Source organism: Engystomops pustulosus, chromosome 4 (genome assembly GCF_040894005.1).
Source record: "Engystomops pustulosus chromosome 4, aEngPut4.maternal, whole genome shotgun sequence".
Lineage (NCBI taxonomy): Eukaryota > Metazoa > Chordata > Amphibia > Anura > Leptodactylidae > Engystomops > Engystomops pustulosus.
Genome location: NC_092414.1, coordinates 225,356,736 through 225,376,127, shown reverse-complemented (window position 1 = coordinate 225,376,127; position 19,392 = coordinate 225,356,736). Strand labels below are relative to the sequence as shown.

The following is a 19,392-nucleotide window of genomic DNA, read 5'->3' as shown; positions in this document are numbered from 1 at the left end:
GACATCAGTCCTGAGGAGGGGATCCCCACACCCCAGAGAAGGAAAGCAGTGCGGATTATGGACATCAGTCCTGAGGAGGGGATCCCCACACCCCAGAGAATGAATGCTGTGCGGATCAGGTACATCAGTCCTGAGGAGGGGATCCCCACACCCCAGAGGAGGAATGCAATGCGGATCAGGTACATCAGTCCTGAGGAGGGGATCCCCACACCCCAGAGAATGAATGCAGTGTGGATCAGGGACATCAGTCCTGAGGAGGGGATCCCAACACCCCAGAGGAGGAATGCAATGCGGATCAGGGACATCAGTCCTGAGGAGGGGATCCCCACACCCCAGAGAATGAATGCAGTGTGGATCAGGTACATCAGTCCTGAGGAGGAGATCCCCACACCCCAGAGAATGAATGCAGTGCTAATAAGGGACATCAGTCCTGAGGAGGGGATCCCCACACCCCATAGAAGGAAAGCAGTGCGGATCAGGGACATCAGTCCTGAGGAGGGGATCCCAACACCCCAGAGGAGTAATGCAATGGGGATCAGGGACATCAGTCCTGAGGAGGGGATCCCCACACCCCAGAGAATGAATGCAGTGCGGATCAGGGACATCAGTCCTGAGGAGGGGATCCCCACACCCCAGAGAATGAGTGCAGTGCGGATCAGGTACATCAGTCCTGAGGAGGGGATCCCCACACCCCAGAGGAGGAATGCAATGTGGATCAGGTACATCAGTCCTGAGGAGGGGATCCCAACACCCCAGAGGAGGAATGCAATGCGGATCAGGGACATCAGTCCTGAGGAGGGGATCCCCACACCCCAGAGAATGAATGCAGTGCGGATCAGGGACATCAGTCCTGAGGAGGGGATCCCCACACCCCAGAGAATGAATGCAGTGCGGATCAGGTACATCAGTCCTGAGGAGGGGATCCCCACACCCCAGAGGAGGAATGCAATGTGGATCAGGTACATCAGTCCTGAGGAGGGGATCCCCACACCCCAGAGAATGAATGCAGTGCTAATAAGGGACATCAGTCCTGAGGAGGGGATCCCCACACCCCAGAGAATGAATGCAAATGCGGATCAGGGACATCAGTCCTGAGGAGGGGATCCCCACACCCCAGAGAATGAATGCAGTGCGGATCAGGTACATCAGTCCTGAGGAGGGGATCCCCACACCCCAGAGGAGGAATGCAATGTGGATCAGGTACATCAGTCCTGAGGAGGGGATCCCCACACCCCAGAGAATGAATGCAGTGCTAATAAGGGACATCAGTCCTGAGGAGGGGATCCCCACACCCCAGAGAATGAATGCAGTGCAAATAAGGGACATCAGTCCTGAGGAGGGGATCCCCACACCCCAGAGAATGAATGCTGTGCGGATCAGGTACATCAGTCCTGAGGAGGGGATCCCCACACCCCAGAGGAGGAATGCAATGTGGATCAGGTACATCAGTCCTGAGGAGGGGATCCCAACACCCCAGAGGAGGAATGCAATGCGGATCAGGGACATCAGTCCTGAGGAGGGGATCCCCACACCCCATAGAAGGAAAGCAGTGCGGATCAGGGACATCAGTCCTGAGGAGGGGATCCCCACACCCCAGAGGAGGAATGCAATGCGGATCAGGGACATCAGTCCTGAGGAGGGGATCCCAACACCCCAGAGGAGGAATGCAATGCGGATCAGGGACATCAGTCCTGAGGAGGGGATCCCCACACCCCAGAGAATGAATGCAGTGCGGATCAGGGACATCAGTCCTGAGGAGGGGATCCCCACACCCCAGAGAATGAGTGCAGTGCGGATCAGGTACATCAGTCCTGAGGAGGGGATCCCCACACCCCAGAGGAGGAATGCAATGTGGATCAGGTACATCAGTCCTGAGGAGGGGATCCCAACACCCCAGAGGAGGAATGCAATGCGGATCAGGGACATCAGTCCTGAGGAGGGGATCCCCACACCCCAGAGAATGAATGCAGTGCTAATAAGGGACCTCAGTCCTGAGGAGGGGATCCCCACACCCCAGAGAATGAATGCAGTGCGGATCAGGGACATCAGTCCTGAGGAGGGGATCCCCACACCCCAGAGAATGAATGCAGTGCTAATAAAGGACATCAGTCCTGAGGAGGGGATCCCCACACCCCAGAGAATGAATGCAGTGCGGATCAGGGACATCAGTCCTGAGGAGGGGATCCCCACACCCCAGAGAATGAATGCAGTGCTAATAAAGGACATCAGTCCTGAGGAGGGGATCCCCACACCCCAGAGAATGAATGCAGTACGGATCAGGGACATCAGTCTGCTTATTGCTTATAGCTTGTTGCTAGCACTTGCTATTATTTACCCCAATCCGCCACATTCATGCCAGTGGGGCGTAAAGGGGCGTGATTAGTCGCCGGCCGCGTTAATTTCTATGCCAGGCTGGGCAGGGCCTGGCATAGAATAAAAGCTGCTCATCATCCCGCCAGAAGCCTCTTGACGTATCCGACTGCGAAAAAGTAGCGGCGGAGCTATCATACGCCGGCGCACTATAAATATCCCCCAATGTCTTGACGCGCCAAATAAGATTTATGATGGAGAAGGTGGAAATTAAATGGTGGATATAGAGTCCAACCGATGCAGGATCGGGTTAGGGTTAGCCATGAAGAAGGAGAACAGTCCGGCTAAAGTGCAGCGCACGACCCTTAGTATATGAGCCCCACCACAGGAGACGGTATAGGATGGAGGAGGAGCTATACCTGCAGAAGAAGATCTCAACCAATAGGATCATAGCTCAAGGGACTTCACCGTGTGCTACGATACTGGAGTCTAGAGTTCAGGTGACCCTGGATGTCAGGGCTCAATATATCTCTAATAGAGTAATAAGTAGAGATGGTGGGTGTCCGGCCTAGAGTGACCTCTGAAGTACCTGAAGATGCCTCCATCAGCTGCCCCAGCACTAGTACCACCACAGAAGCCTATCAATGAGGACAGATTCAAGGTGGTAAAACGTAAGCATGTAACATCTGGACTGAAGTCTTGTAAACATTTATCTGCAGGAGCATCACCGGATGTGGAGATCTCTCCTGGGAAATTCCTTGTGTTAGGAGAAGAGGTGGGAGATACGTGTGATCCTGACATCCAGGAGCGCAGTGTGGAGGAGCGCAGTGTGGAGGAGCGCAGTGTGGAGGAGCGCAGTGTGGAGGAGCGCAGTGTGGAGGAGCGCAGTGTGGAGGAGACTCACTCTCACACAGGATATACAGGCAGTCCACACTGCTGGCCCAGGGGCCCTTATGGCAAATTCGGACATAGTATCGGCTTTCCGGTTACTTCCTGTACATTCTGATTATTTTCATTCATAGGGTTGCCAGCTGGACGGCGAATCCTACTATGATATGCTCTTACCGAGGGGCTGCTTTGTCTCGTTTTATTATCTCAAAGGACATATCTGGAGCAGGTCCTTCAGTATGATACGAATAGTAAAGATATAACTTTTCCTGAGTTGGAGCAGGCTGTTTACAGGCAAGTACCTTAGAACTTTCTAGAGTCTGAAGCAAAAGCACTGCTGGTCCCTACAAACCCTGGATTACTTACTGCACTACAGCCCTGCTTGTCTTCAGAGAGAAAGCTCAGAAAGTAAGTGTTCTCCTTATGGAGAGTTTTCCAATTAAGGCCGCCTTATACATATTTGCATATTTCCCAGAATTCCCTAGTGGAGCATTAATGGCTTTAAGTCTCCATCCACCTATAAGATGCCTTAATTGGCAATCTCTCCATAAGGAGAACTCTTACCTTCTGACCCCAGTCAATAGCCTCTCACATGGCCAAACCAGGTCCCTACGCTCTACTGAGGAGACCCAACCAGGTCGTACATCGCTGTCTACAGTTGGGAGTTGGTTCCTTCTGGAAATTATCCTGGTCTGGCTTAATCCCGCACCATGTTATAAGGCTTCTTGAAGGTCATACTTGGTGTTAAGGGGTCTGCCTTACAAGGTAGCTACAGGAGGCGGGGTTTTCCATTTAACACCTTGGAAAACCTATTTGCATACTTTACTGTCTTCAGAGAAAGGAATTTTGCCATTTGCCGGGGATGTGTCACCTACAGTGGGGGTGCCCTAGGGGGATGTTTATTGTACCGCGGCCTTATCCTCTTCTCCCTCAGGACCTGATGGATGGGCGAATGAGGCCGATGCTAAGAAAAGATTACAGTGCCCTCCCCAGCCAGGCCACACCTAGGCCACAACCAGGCCACACCTAGGCCACAACCAGGCCACACCTAGGCCACAACCAGGCCACACCTAGGCCACAACCAGGCCACACCTAGGCCACAACCAGGCCACCCACTCCGGTCCGTGTATCCAGCTGCCCCCCCCCCATACACTGTGGGCCCCGTGGGGACGTTGCACGACGACCTCCCACATATCATATACAGACCCTGCCGTGGTTTGTGGCTGTTGTTTTATTACATTTGTAGGTTGTGTCTGATGATTGATAATACTACATATAGGCGCATGTCCCCACCAGTCCGGCACCCCCTCTTCTCTCCAGTAGATGATGGGGATTATCTGAGAGGCCTGGGTGACATCTCCTGCCGGGTGAATAATATGACTACCCTCCTCCAGGAGCACATGGGATGCGGGGGATGGGGGATATTTACTGGGGATCCCATGATTTGGGGGAGTGTTGTGTCTTCATGGATCTTGTGGAGGCTGGTGGAGGATCAGGGACACTTCCGTTCCACACATTGTTTCCCTCCCTCCTCGTACTCCTGCTTGGAGATCCACATCTGCTGGAAAGTTCCCTAGAAGAAGTCATGGAGAAGGGTCACCACACACGGCCTGGACGCTCGCCCACGAAACCCTCAGCCCGGTGATCGGATGGGGAAGGGACTCACCAGGGAGGCCAAGATGGATCCCCCGATCCAGGAGCTGAAGCGGCGTTCAATGGAGCTGTTACTGGCGATGAGTTTCAGGCGCATGCTCTATGGGAGAAGGGAGAGACGGGTGAGAACGTGGGGTCCATAATCTGACCCACCAGAGGGTGGGGATCCACCAGGTCTGTAGGTGGGGTCCTGGGCCGGCAGCTCGCAGGACCCCGGCCACGACCTCTCCAGGGGCTACGGCAGCTCTTACTGGCGGAGTCTTCTGGGACAGCTCCCGATTCAGACGGTCATTGAACCCCTGGAGCAGAGTGTTTCCCCCGGTGACGATAACACTTCCATACAGACCCTGAGGGAGGGAGACATGGGGGAGACAATTATATGATGAGGCTGATGGAGAGGATGAGGCCACTGCCAGCATAATGTGTACAAGAGACTTACCGGCCGGATGTCTATATCACACATCCCAATACTACTGGTCACCACGTGTCCAACCCCTAACATCGTATTCCCAGATAGACCCTATAAGACAATTGTACATTACATGGGGGGAGGGGTGTATTACATGTGTGATATTACATGGGGGGAGGGGTGTATTACATGTGTGATATTACATGGGGGAGGGGGTGTATTACATGTGTGATATTACATGGGGAGAGGGGTGTATTACATGTGTGATATTACATGGGGGAGGGGGTGTATTACATGTGTGATATTACATGGGGAGAGGGGTGTATTACATGTGTGATATTACATGGGGGAGGGGTGTATTACATGTGTGATATTACATGGGGGAAGGGGGGTGTATTACATGTGTGATATTACATGGGGAGGGGGTGTATTACATGTGTGATATTACATGGGGGGAGGGGTGTATTACATGTGTGATATTACATGGGGGAGGGGGGGTGTATTACATGTGTGATATTACATGAGGGAGGGGTGTATTACATGTGTGATATTACATGGGGGGAGGGGGTGTATTACATGTGTGATATTACATGGGGGGAGGGGGTGTATTACATGTGTGATATTACATGGGGGAGGGGTATATTACATGTGTGATATTACATGGGGGGAGGGGTATATTACATGTGTGATATTACATGGGGGAGGGGTGTATTACATGTGTGATATTACATGGGGGAGGGGGTGTATTACATGTGTGATATTACATGGGGGAGGGGGTGTATTACATGTGTGATATTACATGGGGGGAGGGGGGTGTATTACATGTGTGATATTACATGGGGGAGGGGGGTGTATTACATGTGTGATATTACATGGGGGAGGGGGGTGTATTACATGTGTGATATTACATGGGGGAGGGGGGTGTATTACATGTGTGATATTACATGGGGGGAGGAGGGTGTATTACATGTGTGATATTACATGGGGGAGGGGGTGTATTACATGTGTGATATTACGTGGGGGGAGGGGTGTATTACATGTGTGATATTACGTGGGGGGAGGGGTGTATTACATGTGTGATATTACATGGGGGAGGGGGTGTATTACATGTGTGATATTACGTGGAGGGAGGGGTGTATTACATGTGTGATATTACGTGGGGGGAGGGGTGTATTACATGTGTGATATTACATGGGGGGGAGGGAGGTGTATTACATGTGTGATATTACATGGGGGGGAGGGAGGTGTATTACATGTGTGATATTACATGGGGGGGAGGGAGGTGTATTACATGTGTGATATTACATGGGGGAGGGGGTGTATTACATGTGTGATATTACATGGGGGGAGGGGGGTGTATTACATGTGTGATATTACATGGGGGGAGGGGGGTGTATTACATGTGTGATATTACATGGGGGGAGGGGAGTGTATTACATGTGTGATATTACATGGGGGGAGGGGGGTGTATTACATGTGTGATATTACATGGGGGGAGGGGGTGTATTACATGTGTGATATTACATGGGGGGAGGGGGTGTATTACATGTGTGATATTACATGGGGGGAGGGGGTGTATTACATGTGTGATATTACATGGGGGGAGGGGGTGTATTACATGTGTGATATTACATGGGGGGAGGGGGTGTATTACATGTGTGATATTACATGGGAGGAGGGGGTGTATTACATGTGTGATATTACATGGGAGGAGGGGGTGTATTACATGTGTGATATTACATGGAGGGAGGGGGTGTATTACATGTGTGATATTACGTGGGGGGAGGGGTGTATTACATGTGTGATATTACATGGGGGGGAGAGAGGTGTATTACATGTGTGATATTACATGGGGGGGGAGAGAGGTGTATTACATGTGTGATATTACATGGGGGGAGGGGGGTGTATTACATGTGTGATATTACATGGGGGGAGGGGGTGTATTACATGTGTGATATTACATGGGGGGAGGGGGTGTATTACATGTGTGATATTACATGGGGGGAGGGGGTGTATTACATGTGTGATATTACATGGGGGGAGGGGGTGTATTACATGTGTGATATTACATGGGGGGAGGGGGTGTATTACATGTGTGATATTACATGGGGGGAGGGGTGTATTACATGTGTGATATTACATGGGGGGAGGGGTGTATTACATGTGTGATATTACATGGGGGGAGGGGTGTATTACATGTGTGATATTACATGGGGGGAGGGGTGTATTACATGTGTGATATTACATGGGGGGAGGGGTGTATTACATGTGTGATATTACATGGGGGGAGGGGTGTATTACATGTGTGATATTACATGGGGGAGAGGGGTGTATTACATGTGTGATATTACATGAGGGAGGGGGTGTATTACATGTGTGATATTACATGGGGGAGGGGGTGTATTACATGTGTGATAGTACATGGGGGAGGGGGTGTATTACATGTGTGATATTACATGGGGGGAGGGGGTGTATTACATGTGTGATATTACATGGGGGGAGGGGTGTATTACATGTGTGATATTACATGGGGGGAGGGGGGTGTATTACATGTGTGATATTACATGGGGGAGGGGGTGTATTACATGTGTGATATTACATGGGGGAGAGGGGTGTATTACATGTGTGATATTACATGGGGGAGGGGGTGTATTACATGTGTGATATTACATGGGGGAGGGGGGTGTATTAAATGTGTGATATTACATGGGGGAGGGGTGTATTACATGTGTGATATTACATGGGGGAAGGGTGTATTACATGTGTGATATTACATGGGGGGAGGGGGTGTATTACATGTGTGATATTACATGGGGGAGGGGGTGTATTACATGTGTGATATTACATGGGGAGGGGGTGTATTACATGTGTGATATTACATGGGGGAGGGGTGTATTACATGTGTGATATTACATGGGGGAGGGGTGTATTACATGTGTGATATTACATGGGGGAGGGGTGTATTACATGTGTGATATTACATGGGAGGAGGGGGTGTATTACATGTGTGATATTACATGGGGGAAGGGGGTGTATTACATGTGTGATATTACATGGGGGAAGGGGTGTATTACATGTGTGATATTACATGGGGGGAGGAGGTGTATTACATGTGTGATATTACATGGGGGAGAGGGGTGTATTACATGTGTGATATTACATGGGGGAGGGGGTGTATTACATGTGTGATATTACATGGGGGGAGGGGGTGTATTACATGTGTGATATTACATGGGGGAGGGGTGTATTACATGTGTGATATTACATGGGGGAGGGGTGTATTACATGTGTGATATTACATGGGGGGAGGGGGGTGTATTACATGTGTGATATTACATGGGGGGAGGGGGGTGTATTACATGTGTGATATTACATGGGGAGGGGGTGTATTACATGTGTGATATTACATGGGGGGAGGGGGGTGTATTACATGTGTGATATTACATGGGGGGAGGGGGGTGTATTACATGTGTGATATTACATGGGGGGAGGGGGGTGTATTACATGTGTGATATTACATGGGGGGAGGGGGGTGTATTACATGTGTGATATTACATGGGGGGAGGGGGGTGTATTACATGTGTGATATTACATGGGGGAGGGGGTGTATTACATGTGTGATATTACATGGGGGAGGGGGTGTATTACATGTGTGATATTACATGGGGGAGGGGGGTGTATTACATGTGTGATATTACATGGGGGAGGGGGGTGTATTACATGTGTGATATTACATGGGAAGAGGGGGGTGTATTACATGTGTGATATTACATGGGGGAGGGGGTGTATTACATGTGTGATATTACATGGGGGGAGGGGGTGTATTACATGTGTGATATTACATGGGGGGAGGGGTGTATTACATGTGTGATATTACATGGGGGAGGGGGTGTATTACATGTGTGATATTACATGGGGGGAGGAGGTGTATTACATGTGTGATATTACATGGGGGAGGGGGTGTATTACATGTGTGATATTACATGGGGGAGGGGGTGTATTACATGTGTGATATTACATGGGGGAGGGGGTGTATTACATGTGTGATATTACATGGGGGGAGGGGGTGTATTACATGTGTGATATTACATGGGGGGAGGAGGTGTATTACATGTGTGATATTACATGGGGGGAGGAGGTGTATTACATGTGTGATATTACATGGGGGAGAGGGGTGTATTACATGTGTGATATTACATGGGGAGGGGGTGTATTACATGTGTGATATTACATGGGGGGAGGGGGTGTATTACATGTGTGATATTACATGGGGGGAGGGGGGTGTATTACATGTGTGATATTACATGGGGGGAGGGGGGTGTATTACATGTGTGATATTACATGGGGGGAGGGGGGTGTATTACATGTGTGATATTACATGGGGAGGGGGTGTATTACATGTGTGATATTACATGGGGGGAGGGGGGTGTATTACATGTGTGATATTACATGGGGGAGGGGGTGTATTACATGTGTGATATTACATGGGGGAGGGGTGTATTACATGTGTGATATTACATGGGGGGAGGGGGGTGTATTACATGTGTGATATTACATGGGGAGGGGGTGTATTACATGTGTGATATTACATGGGGGGAGGGGGGTGTATTACATGTGTGATATTACATGGGGAGGGGGTGTATTACATGTGTGATATTACATAGGGGAGGGGGTGTATTACATGTGTGATATTACATGGGGGAGGGGGTGTATTACATGTGTGATATTACATGGGGGAGGGGGGTGTATTACATGTGTGATATTACATGGGGGAGGGGTGTATTACATGTGTGATATTACATGGGGGGAGGGGGGTGTATTACATGTGTGATATTACATGGGGGGAGGGGTGTATTACATGTGTGATATTACATGGGGGGAGGGGTGTATTACATGTGTGATATTACATGGGGGGAGGGGTGTATTACATATGTGATATTACATGGGGGGAGGGGTGTATTACATGTGTGATATTACATGGGGGAGGGGTGTATTACATGTGTGATATTACATGGGGGGAGCGGTGTATTACATGTGTGATATTACATAGGGGGAGGGGTGTATTACATGTGTGATATTACATGGGGGGAGAGGGGTGTATTACATGTGTGATATTACATGGGGGGAGGGGTGTATTACATGTGTGATATTACATGGGGGGAGGGGTGTATTACATGTGTGATATTACATGGGGGAGGGGGTGTATTACATGTGTAATATTACATGGGGGAGGGGGTGTATTACATGTGTGATATTACATGGGGGAGGGGTGTATTACATGTGTGATATTACATGGGGGAGGGGTGTATTACATGTGTGATATTACATGGGGGGAGGGGGGTGTATTACATGTGTGATATTACATGGGGGGAGGGGTGTATTACATGTGTGATATTACATGGGGGGAGGGGTGTATTACATGTGTGATATTACATGGGGGGAGGGGTGTATTACATGTGTGATATTACATGGGGGGAGGGGTGTATTACATGTGTGATATTACATGGGGGGAGGGGTGTATTACATGTGTGATATTACATGGGGGGAGGGGTGTATTACATGTGTGATATTACATGGGGGGAGGGGTGTATTACATGTGTGATATTACATGGGGGGAGAGGGGTGTATTACATGTGTGATATTACATGGGGGGAGGGGTGTATTACATGTGTGATATTACATGGGGGGAGGGGTGTATTACATGTGTGATATTACATGGGGGGAGGGGTGTATTACATGTGTGATATTACATGGGGGAGGGGGTGTATTACATGTGTAATATTACATGGGGGAGGGGGTGTATTACATGTGTGATATTACATGGGGGAGGGGTGTATTACATGTGTGATATTACATGGGGGGAGGGGGGTGTATTACATGTGTGATATTACATGGGGAGGGGGTGTATTACATGTGTGATATTACATGGGGGGAGGGGGGTGTATTACATGTGTGATATTACATGGGGAGGGGGTGTATTACATGTGTGATATTACATGGGGGGAGGGGTGTATTACATGTGTGATATTACATGGGGGGAGGGGTGTATTACATGTGTGATATTACATGGGGGGAGAGGGGTGTATTACATGTGTGATATTACATGGGGGGAGGGGTGTATTACATGTGTGATATTACATGGGGGGAGGGGTGTATTACATGTGTGATATTACATGGGGGGAGGGGTGTATTACATGTGTGATATTACATGGGGGGAGGGGTGTATTACATGTGTGATATTACATGGGGGGAGAGGGGTGTATTACATGTGTGATATTACATGGGGGGAGGGGTGTATTACATGTGTGATATTACATGGGGGGAGGGGTGTATTACATGTGTGATATTACATGGGGGGAGGGGTGTATTACATGTGTGATATTACATGGGGGAGGGGGTGTATTACATGTGTAATATTACATGGGGGAGGGGGTGTATTACATGTGTGATATTACATGGGGGAGGGGTGTATTACATGTGTGATATTACATGGGGGGAGGGGGGTGTATTACATGTGTGATATTACATGGGGAGGGGGTGTATTACATGTGTGATATTACATGGGGGGAGGGGGGTGTATTACATGTGTGATATTACATGGGGAGGGGGTGTATTACATGTGTGATATTACATAGGGGAGGGGGTGTATTACATGTGTGATATTACATGGGGGAGGGGGTGTATTACATGTGTGATATTACATGGGGGAGGGGGGTGTATTACATGTGTGATATTACATGGGGGAGGGGTGTATTACATGTGTGATATTACATGGGGGGAGGGGGGTGTATTACATGTGTGATATTACATGGGGGGAGGGGTGTATTACATGTGTGATATTACATGGGGGGAGGGGTGTATTACATGTGTGATATTACATGGGGGGAGGGGTGTATTACATGTGTGATATTACATGGGGGGAGGGGTGTATTACATGTGTGATATTACATGGGGGGAGAGGGGTGTATTACATGTGTGATATTACATGGGGGGAGGGGTATATTACATGTGTGATATTACATGGGGGGAGGGGTGTATTACATGTGTGATATTACATGGGGGGAGGGGGTGTATTACATGTGTGATATTACATGGGGGGAGGGGTGTATTAGATGTGTGATATTACATGGGGGAGGGGTGTATTACATGTGTGATATTACATGGGGGAGGGGTGTATTACATGTGTGATATTACATGGGGGGAGAGGGTGTATTACATGTGTGATATTACATGGGGTAGGGGTGTATTACATGTGTGATATTACATGGGGGGAGGGGGTGTATTACATGTGTGATATTACATGGGGGAGGGGGTGTATTACATGTGTGATATTACATGGGGGGAGGGGTGTATTACATGTGTGATATTACATGGGGGGAGAGGGTGTATTACATGTGTGATATTACATGGGGGGGAGGGGTGTATTACATGTGTGATATTACATGTGGGGAGGGGGTGTATTACATGTGTGATATTACATGGGGGAGGGGGTGTATTACATGTGTGATATTACATGGGGGAGGGGTGTATTACATGTGTGATATTACATGGGGGGAGGGGTGTATTACATGTGTGATATTACATGGGGGGAGGGGTGTATTACATGTGTGATATTACATGGGGGAGGGGTGTATTACATGTGTGATATTACATGGGGGAGGGGGGTGTATTACATGTGTGATATTAAATGGGGGGAGGGGTGTATTACATGTGTGATATTACATGGGGGGAGGGGGTGTATTACATGTGTGATATTACATGGGGGGAAGGGGTGTATTACATGTGTGATATTACATGGGGAGGGGGTGTATTACATGTGTGATATTACATGGGGGGAGGGGGTGTATTACATGTGTGATATTACATGGGGGGAGGGGTGTATTACATGTGTGATATTACATGGGGGGAGGGGGGTGTATTACATGTGTGATATTACATGGGGGAGGGGGGTGTATTACATGTGTGATATTACATGGGGGGAGGGGTGTATTACATGTGTGATATTACATGGGGGCAGGGGTGTATTACATGTGTGATATTACATCGGGGAGGGGTGTATTACATGTGTGATATTACATGGGGGGAGGGGGTGTATTACATGTGTGATATTACATGGGGGAGGGGTGTATTACATGTGTGATATTACATGGGGGAGGGGTGTATTACATGTGTGATATTACATGAGGGGAGAGGGTGTATTACATGTGTGATATTACATGGGGGGAGGGGGGTGTATTACATGTGTGATATTACATGGGGGAGGGGGGTGTATTACATGTGTGATATTACATGGGGGGAGGGGTGTATTACATGTGTGATATTACATGGGGGGAGGGGGTGTATTACATGTGTGATATTACATGGGGGAGGGGGTGTATTACATGTGTGATATTACATGGGGGGAGGGGTGTATTACATGTGTGATATTACATGGGGGCAGGGGTGTATTACATGTGTGATATTACATGGGGGAGGGGTGTATTACATGTGTGATATTACATGGGGGAGGGGTGTATTACATGTGTGATATTACATGGGGGGGAGGGGGGGTGTATTACATGTGTGATATTACATGGGGGAGGGGTGTATTACATGTGTGATATTACATGGGGGAGGGGTGTATTACATGTGTGATATTACATGGGGGGAGGGGGGTGTATTACATGTGTGATATTACATGGGGGGAGGGGGGTGTATTACATGTGTGATATTACATGGGGGGAGGGGGGTGTATTACATGTGTGATATTACATGGGTGAGGGGTGTATTACATGTGTGATATTACATGGGGGGAGGGGGTGTATTACATGTGTGATATTACATGGGGGGAGGGGGTGTATTACATGTGTGATATTACATGGGGGGAGGGGGTGTATTACATGTGTGATATTACATTGAGGAGGGGGGTGTATTACATGTGTGATATTACATGGGGGAGGGGGTGTATTACATGTGTGATATTACATCGGGGAGGGGTGTATTACATGTGTGATATTACATGGGGGAGGGGGGTGTATTACATGTGTGATATTACATGGGGGAGGGGGTGTATTACATGTGTGATATTACATGGGGGAGGGGGTGTATTACATGTGTGATATTACATGGGGGGAGGGGGTGTATTACATGTGTGATATTACATGGGGGGAGGGGTGTATTACATGTGTGATATTACATGGGGGAGGGGGGTGTATTACATGTGTGATATTACATGGGGGAGGGGGTGTATTACATGTGTGATATTACATGGGGGAGGGGGTGTATTACATGTGTGATATTACATGGGGGGAGGGGGTGTATTACATGTGTGATATTACATGGGGGGAGGGGTGTATTACATGTGTGATATTACATGGGGGGAGGGGTGTATTACATGTGTGATATTACATGGGGGAGGGGGTGTATTACATGTGTGATATTACATGGGGGAAGGGGGTGTATTACATGTGTGATATTACATGGGGGAGGGGGTGTATTACATGTGTGATATTACATGGGGGGAGGGGGTGTATTACATGTGTGATATTACATGGGGGGAGGGGGGTGTATTACATGTGTGATATTACATGGGGGAGGGGTGTATTACATGTGTGATATTACATGGGGGAGGGGTGTATTACATGTGTGATATTACATGGGGGAGGGGTGTATTACATGTGTGATATTACATGGGGGGAGGGGTGTATTACATGTGTGATATTACATGGGGGAGGGGGGTGTATTACATGTGTGATATTACATGGGGGAGGGGGTGTATTACATGTGTGATATTACATGGGGGAGGGGGTGTATTACATGTGTGATATTACATGGGGGAGGGGTGTATTACATGTGTGATATTACATGGGGGAGGGGGTGTATTACATGTGTGATATTACATGGGGGGAGGGGGTGTATTACATGTGTGATATTACATGGGGGGAGGGGTGTATTACATGTGTGATATTACATCGGGGAGGGGTGTATTACATGTGTGATATTACATGGGGGAGGGGGTGTATTACATGTGTGATTCTACAGACCTTTACATTGGATGGATCAAACAGTCCCTCTGGGATTCGCAGTCTCTCTGCTCCGTAGTCCGTGTTGTACCCATTGGGCATCTCATAATGAACAGTTGGCATTTGAGCAGCAACTCTACATAGGAGAGACCATGAGCAGTAAGCATTATACATGTGATGGGTATGTGGTGACACGTCAGGCTCCTGTACGGTATTATACATGTGATGGGTATGGGGTGACACGTCAGGCCCCTGTACGGTATTATACATGTGATGGGTATGGGGTGACACGTCAGGCCCCTGTACGGTATTATACATGTGATGGGTATGTGGTGACACGTCAGGCCCCTGTACGGTATTATACATGTGATGGGTATGGGGTGACACGTCAGGCCCCTGTACGGTATTATACATGTGATGGGTATGGGGTGACACGTCAGGCTCCTGTACGGTATTATACATGTGATGGGTATGTGGTGACACGTCAGGCCCCTGTACGGTATTATACATGTGATGGGTATGTGGTGACACGTCAGTCCCCTGTACGGTATTATACATGTGATGGGTATGTGGTGACCTCAGGCCCCTGTACGGTATTATACATGTGATGGGTATGGGGTGACACGTCAGGCCCCTGTACGGTATTATACATGTGATGGGTATGGGGGTGACACGTCAGGCCCCTGTACGGTATTATACATGTGATGGGTATGGGGTGACACGTCAGGCCCCTGTACGGTATTATACATGTGATGGGTATGGGGGTGACACGTCAGGCCCCTGTACGGTATTATACATGTGATGGGTATGGGGGTGACACGTCAGGCCCCTGTACGGTATTATACATGTGATGGGTATGGGGTGACACGTCAGGCCCCTGTACGGTATTATACATGTGATGGGTATGGGGTGACACGTCAGGCCCCTGTACGGTATTATACATGTGATGGGTATGGGGTGACACGTCAGGCCCCTGTACGGTATTATACATGTGATGGGTATGGGGTGACACGTCAGGCCCCTGTACGGTATTATACATGTGATGGGTATGGGAGTGACACGTCAGGCCCCTGTACGGTATTATACATGTGATGGGTATGTGGTGACACGTCAGGCCCCTGTACGGTATTATACATGTGATGGGTATGGGGTGACACGTCAGGCCCCTGTACGGTATTATACATGTGATGGGTATGGGGTGACACGTCAGGCCCCTGTATGGTATTATACATGTGATGGGTATGGGAGTGACACGTCAGGCCCCTGTACGGTATTATACATGTGATGGGTATGGGAGTGACACGTCAGGCCCCTGTACGGTATTATACATGTGATGGGTATGGGAGTGACACGTCAGGCCCCTGTACGGTATTATACATGTGATGGGTATGGGGTGACACGTCAGTCCCCTGTACGGTATTATACATGTGATGGGTATGGGAGTGACATGTCAGGCCCCTGTACGGTATTATACATGTGATGGGTATGGGGTGACACGTCAGGCTCCTGTACGGTATTATACATGTGATGGGTATGGGGTGACACGTCAGGCCCCTGTACGGTATTATACATGTGATGGGTATGGGGTGACACGTCAGGCCCCTGTACGGTATTATACATGTGATGGGTATGGGGTGACACGTCAGGCCCCTGTACGGTATTATACATGTGATGGGTATGTGGTGACACGTCAGGCCCCTGTACGGTATTATACATGTGATGGGTATGGGGTGACACGTCAGGCCCCTGTACGGTATTATACATGTGATGGGTATGTGGTGACACGTCAGGCCCCTGTACGGTATTATACATGTGATGGGTATGGGGTGACACGTCAGGCCCCTGTACGGTATTATACATGTGATGGGTATGGGGGTGACATGTCAGGCCCCTGTACGGTATTATACATGTGATGGGTATGGGGTGACACGTCAGGCCCCTGTACGGTATTATACAGGTGATGGGTATGGGGTTACACGTCAGGCCCCTGTACGGTATTATACATGTGATGGGTATGGGGTGACACGTCAGGCCCCTGTACGGTATTATACATGTGATGGGTATGTGGTGACACGTCAGGCCCCTGTACGGTATTATATATGTGATGGGTATGGGGTGACACGTCAGGCCCCTGTACGGTATTATACATGTGATGGGTATGGGGGTGACACGTCAGGCCCCTGTACGGTATTATACATGTGATGGGTATGTGGTGACACGTCAGGCCCCTGTACGGTATTATACAGGTGATGGGTATGGGGTGACACGTCAGGCCCCTGTACGGTATTATACATGTGATGGGTATGGGGTGACACGTCAGGCCCCTGTACGGTATATACATGTGATGGGTATGGGGTGACACGTCAGGCCCCTGTACGGTATTATACATGTGATGGGTATGGGGTGACACGTCAGGCCCCTGTACGGTATTATACATGTGATGGGTATGGGGTGACACGTCAGGCCCTGTACGGTATTATACATGTGATGGGTTAGTGGTGACGTCAGGCCCCTGTACGGTATTATACATGTGATGGGTATGGGAGTGACACGTCAGGCCCCTGTACGGTATTATACACGTGATGGGTTTGGGTTGGACTCACTGTTCATCATACGGAGAGTCAGACACTTGTAGGACTGAGGCCTGGAAATCCTGAATCACCTCCTGAGGAACAAAGAGAAAAGTTCAGCTGAATTGTAAAACCGCACACTACTGCCCTCACCATCCACCCCACTGCCCTCGCCATCCAACACCACCACTGCCCTCACCATCCACCCCACTGCCCTCGCCATCCAACACCACCACTGCCCCCACCATCCACCCCACTGCCCTCACCATCCAACACCACCACTGCCCTCACCATCCAACACCACCCACTGCCCTCACCATCCAACACCACCCACTAACTGCCCTCACCATCCAACACCACCCACTGCCCTCACCATCCACCCCACTGCCCTCGCCATCCAACACCACCACTGCCCTCACCATCCACCCCACTGCCCTCGCCATCCAACACCCCCACTGCCCTCGCCATCCAACACCACCACTGCCCCCACCATCCACCCCACTGCCCTCACCATCCAACACCACCACTGCCCTCACCATCCAACACCACCCACTAACTGCCCTCACCATCCAACACCACCCACTAACTGCCCTCACCATCCAACACCACCCACTGCCCTCACCATCCAACACCACCCACTGCCCTCACCATCCAACACCACCCACTGCCCTCACCATCCAACACCACCCACTGCCCTCACCATCCAACACCACCCACTGCCCTCACCATCCAACACCACCACTGCCCTCACCATCCAGCACCACTGCCCTCGCCATCCAACACCACCACTGCCCTCACCATCCACCCCACTGCCCTCGCCATCCAACACCACCACTGCCCCCACCATCCACCCCACTGCCCTCACCATCCAACACCACCACTGCCCTCACCATCCAACACCACCCACTGCCCTCACCATCCAACACCACCCACTAACTGCCCTCACCATCCAACACCACCCACTAACTGCCCTCACCATCCAACACCACCCACTGCCCTCACCATCCAACACCACCACTGCCCTCACCATCCACCCCACTGCCCTCGCCATCCAACACCCCCACTGCCCTCGCCATCCAACACCACCACTGCCACCACCATCCACCCCACTGCCCTCACCATCCAACACCACCACTGCCCTCACCATCCAACACCACCCACTAACTGCCCTCACCATCCAACACCACCCACTAACTGCCCTCACCATCCAACACCACCCACTGCCCTCACCATCCAACACCACCCACTGCCCTCACCATCCAACACCACCCACTGCCCTCACCATCCAACACCACCCACTGCCCTCACCATCCAACACTACCGACTGCCCTCACCATCCAACACCACCCACTGCCCTCACCATCCAACACCACCACTGCCCTCACCATCCAACACCACCCACTGCCCTCACCATCCAACACCACCCACTGCCCTCACCATCCAACACCACCCACTGCCCTCACCATCCAGCACCACCCACTGCCTCACCATCCAGCACCACCCACTGCCCTCACCATCCAACACCATCCACTGCCCTCACCATCCAACACCACCCACTGCC

General features: G+C 49.9%; 1 protein-coding gene across 2 annotated transcripts in view; it reads right to left on the bottom strand.

Annotated features, from left to right (window-relative positions):
* Positions 1 to 4,411: 4,411 nt before the first annotated feature.
* ACTL6B (actin like 6B) overlaps positions 4,412 to 19,392 on the bottom strand; it is a 30,149-nt gene continuing 15,168 nt past the window's right edge. For both annotated transcript variants that reach the window (XM_072150056.1, XM_072150057.1), the window contains 6 exons: positions 17,865 to 17,926; positions 15,283 to 15,397; positions 5,291 to 5,371; positions 5,103 to 5,198; positions 4,865 to 4,951; positions 4,412 to 4,771 (listed from right to left, as the gene is read on the bottom strand). In XM_072150056.1, the coding sequence (XP_072006157.1) occupies positions 4,691 to 4,771; positions 4,865 to 4,951; positions 5,103 to 5,198; positions 5,291 to 5,371; positions 15,283 to 15,397; positions 17,865 to 17,926 (522 nt within the window). In that variant the 3' untranslated portion in view covers positions 4,412 to 4,690. The remainder of the gene's footprint in view (positions 4,772 to 4,864; positions 4,952 to 5,102; positions 5,199 to 5,290; positions 5,372 to 15,282; positions 15,398 to 17,864; positions 17,927 to 19,392) is intronic.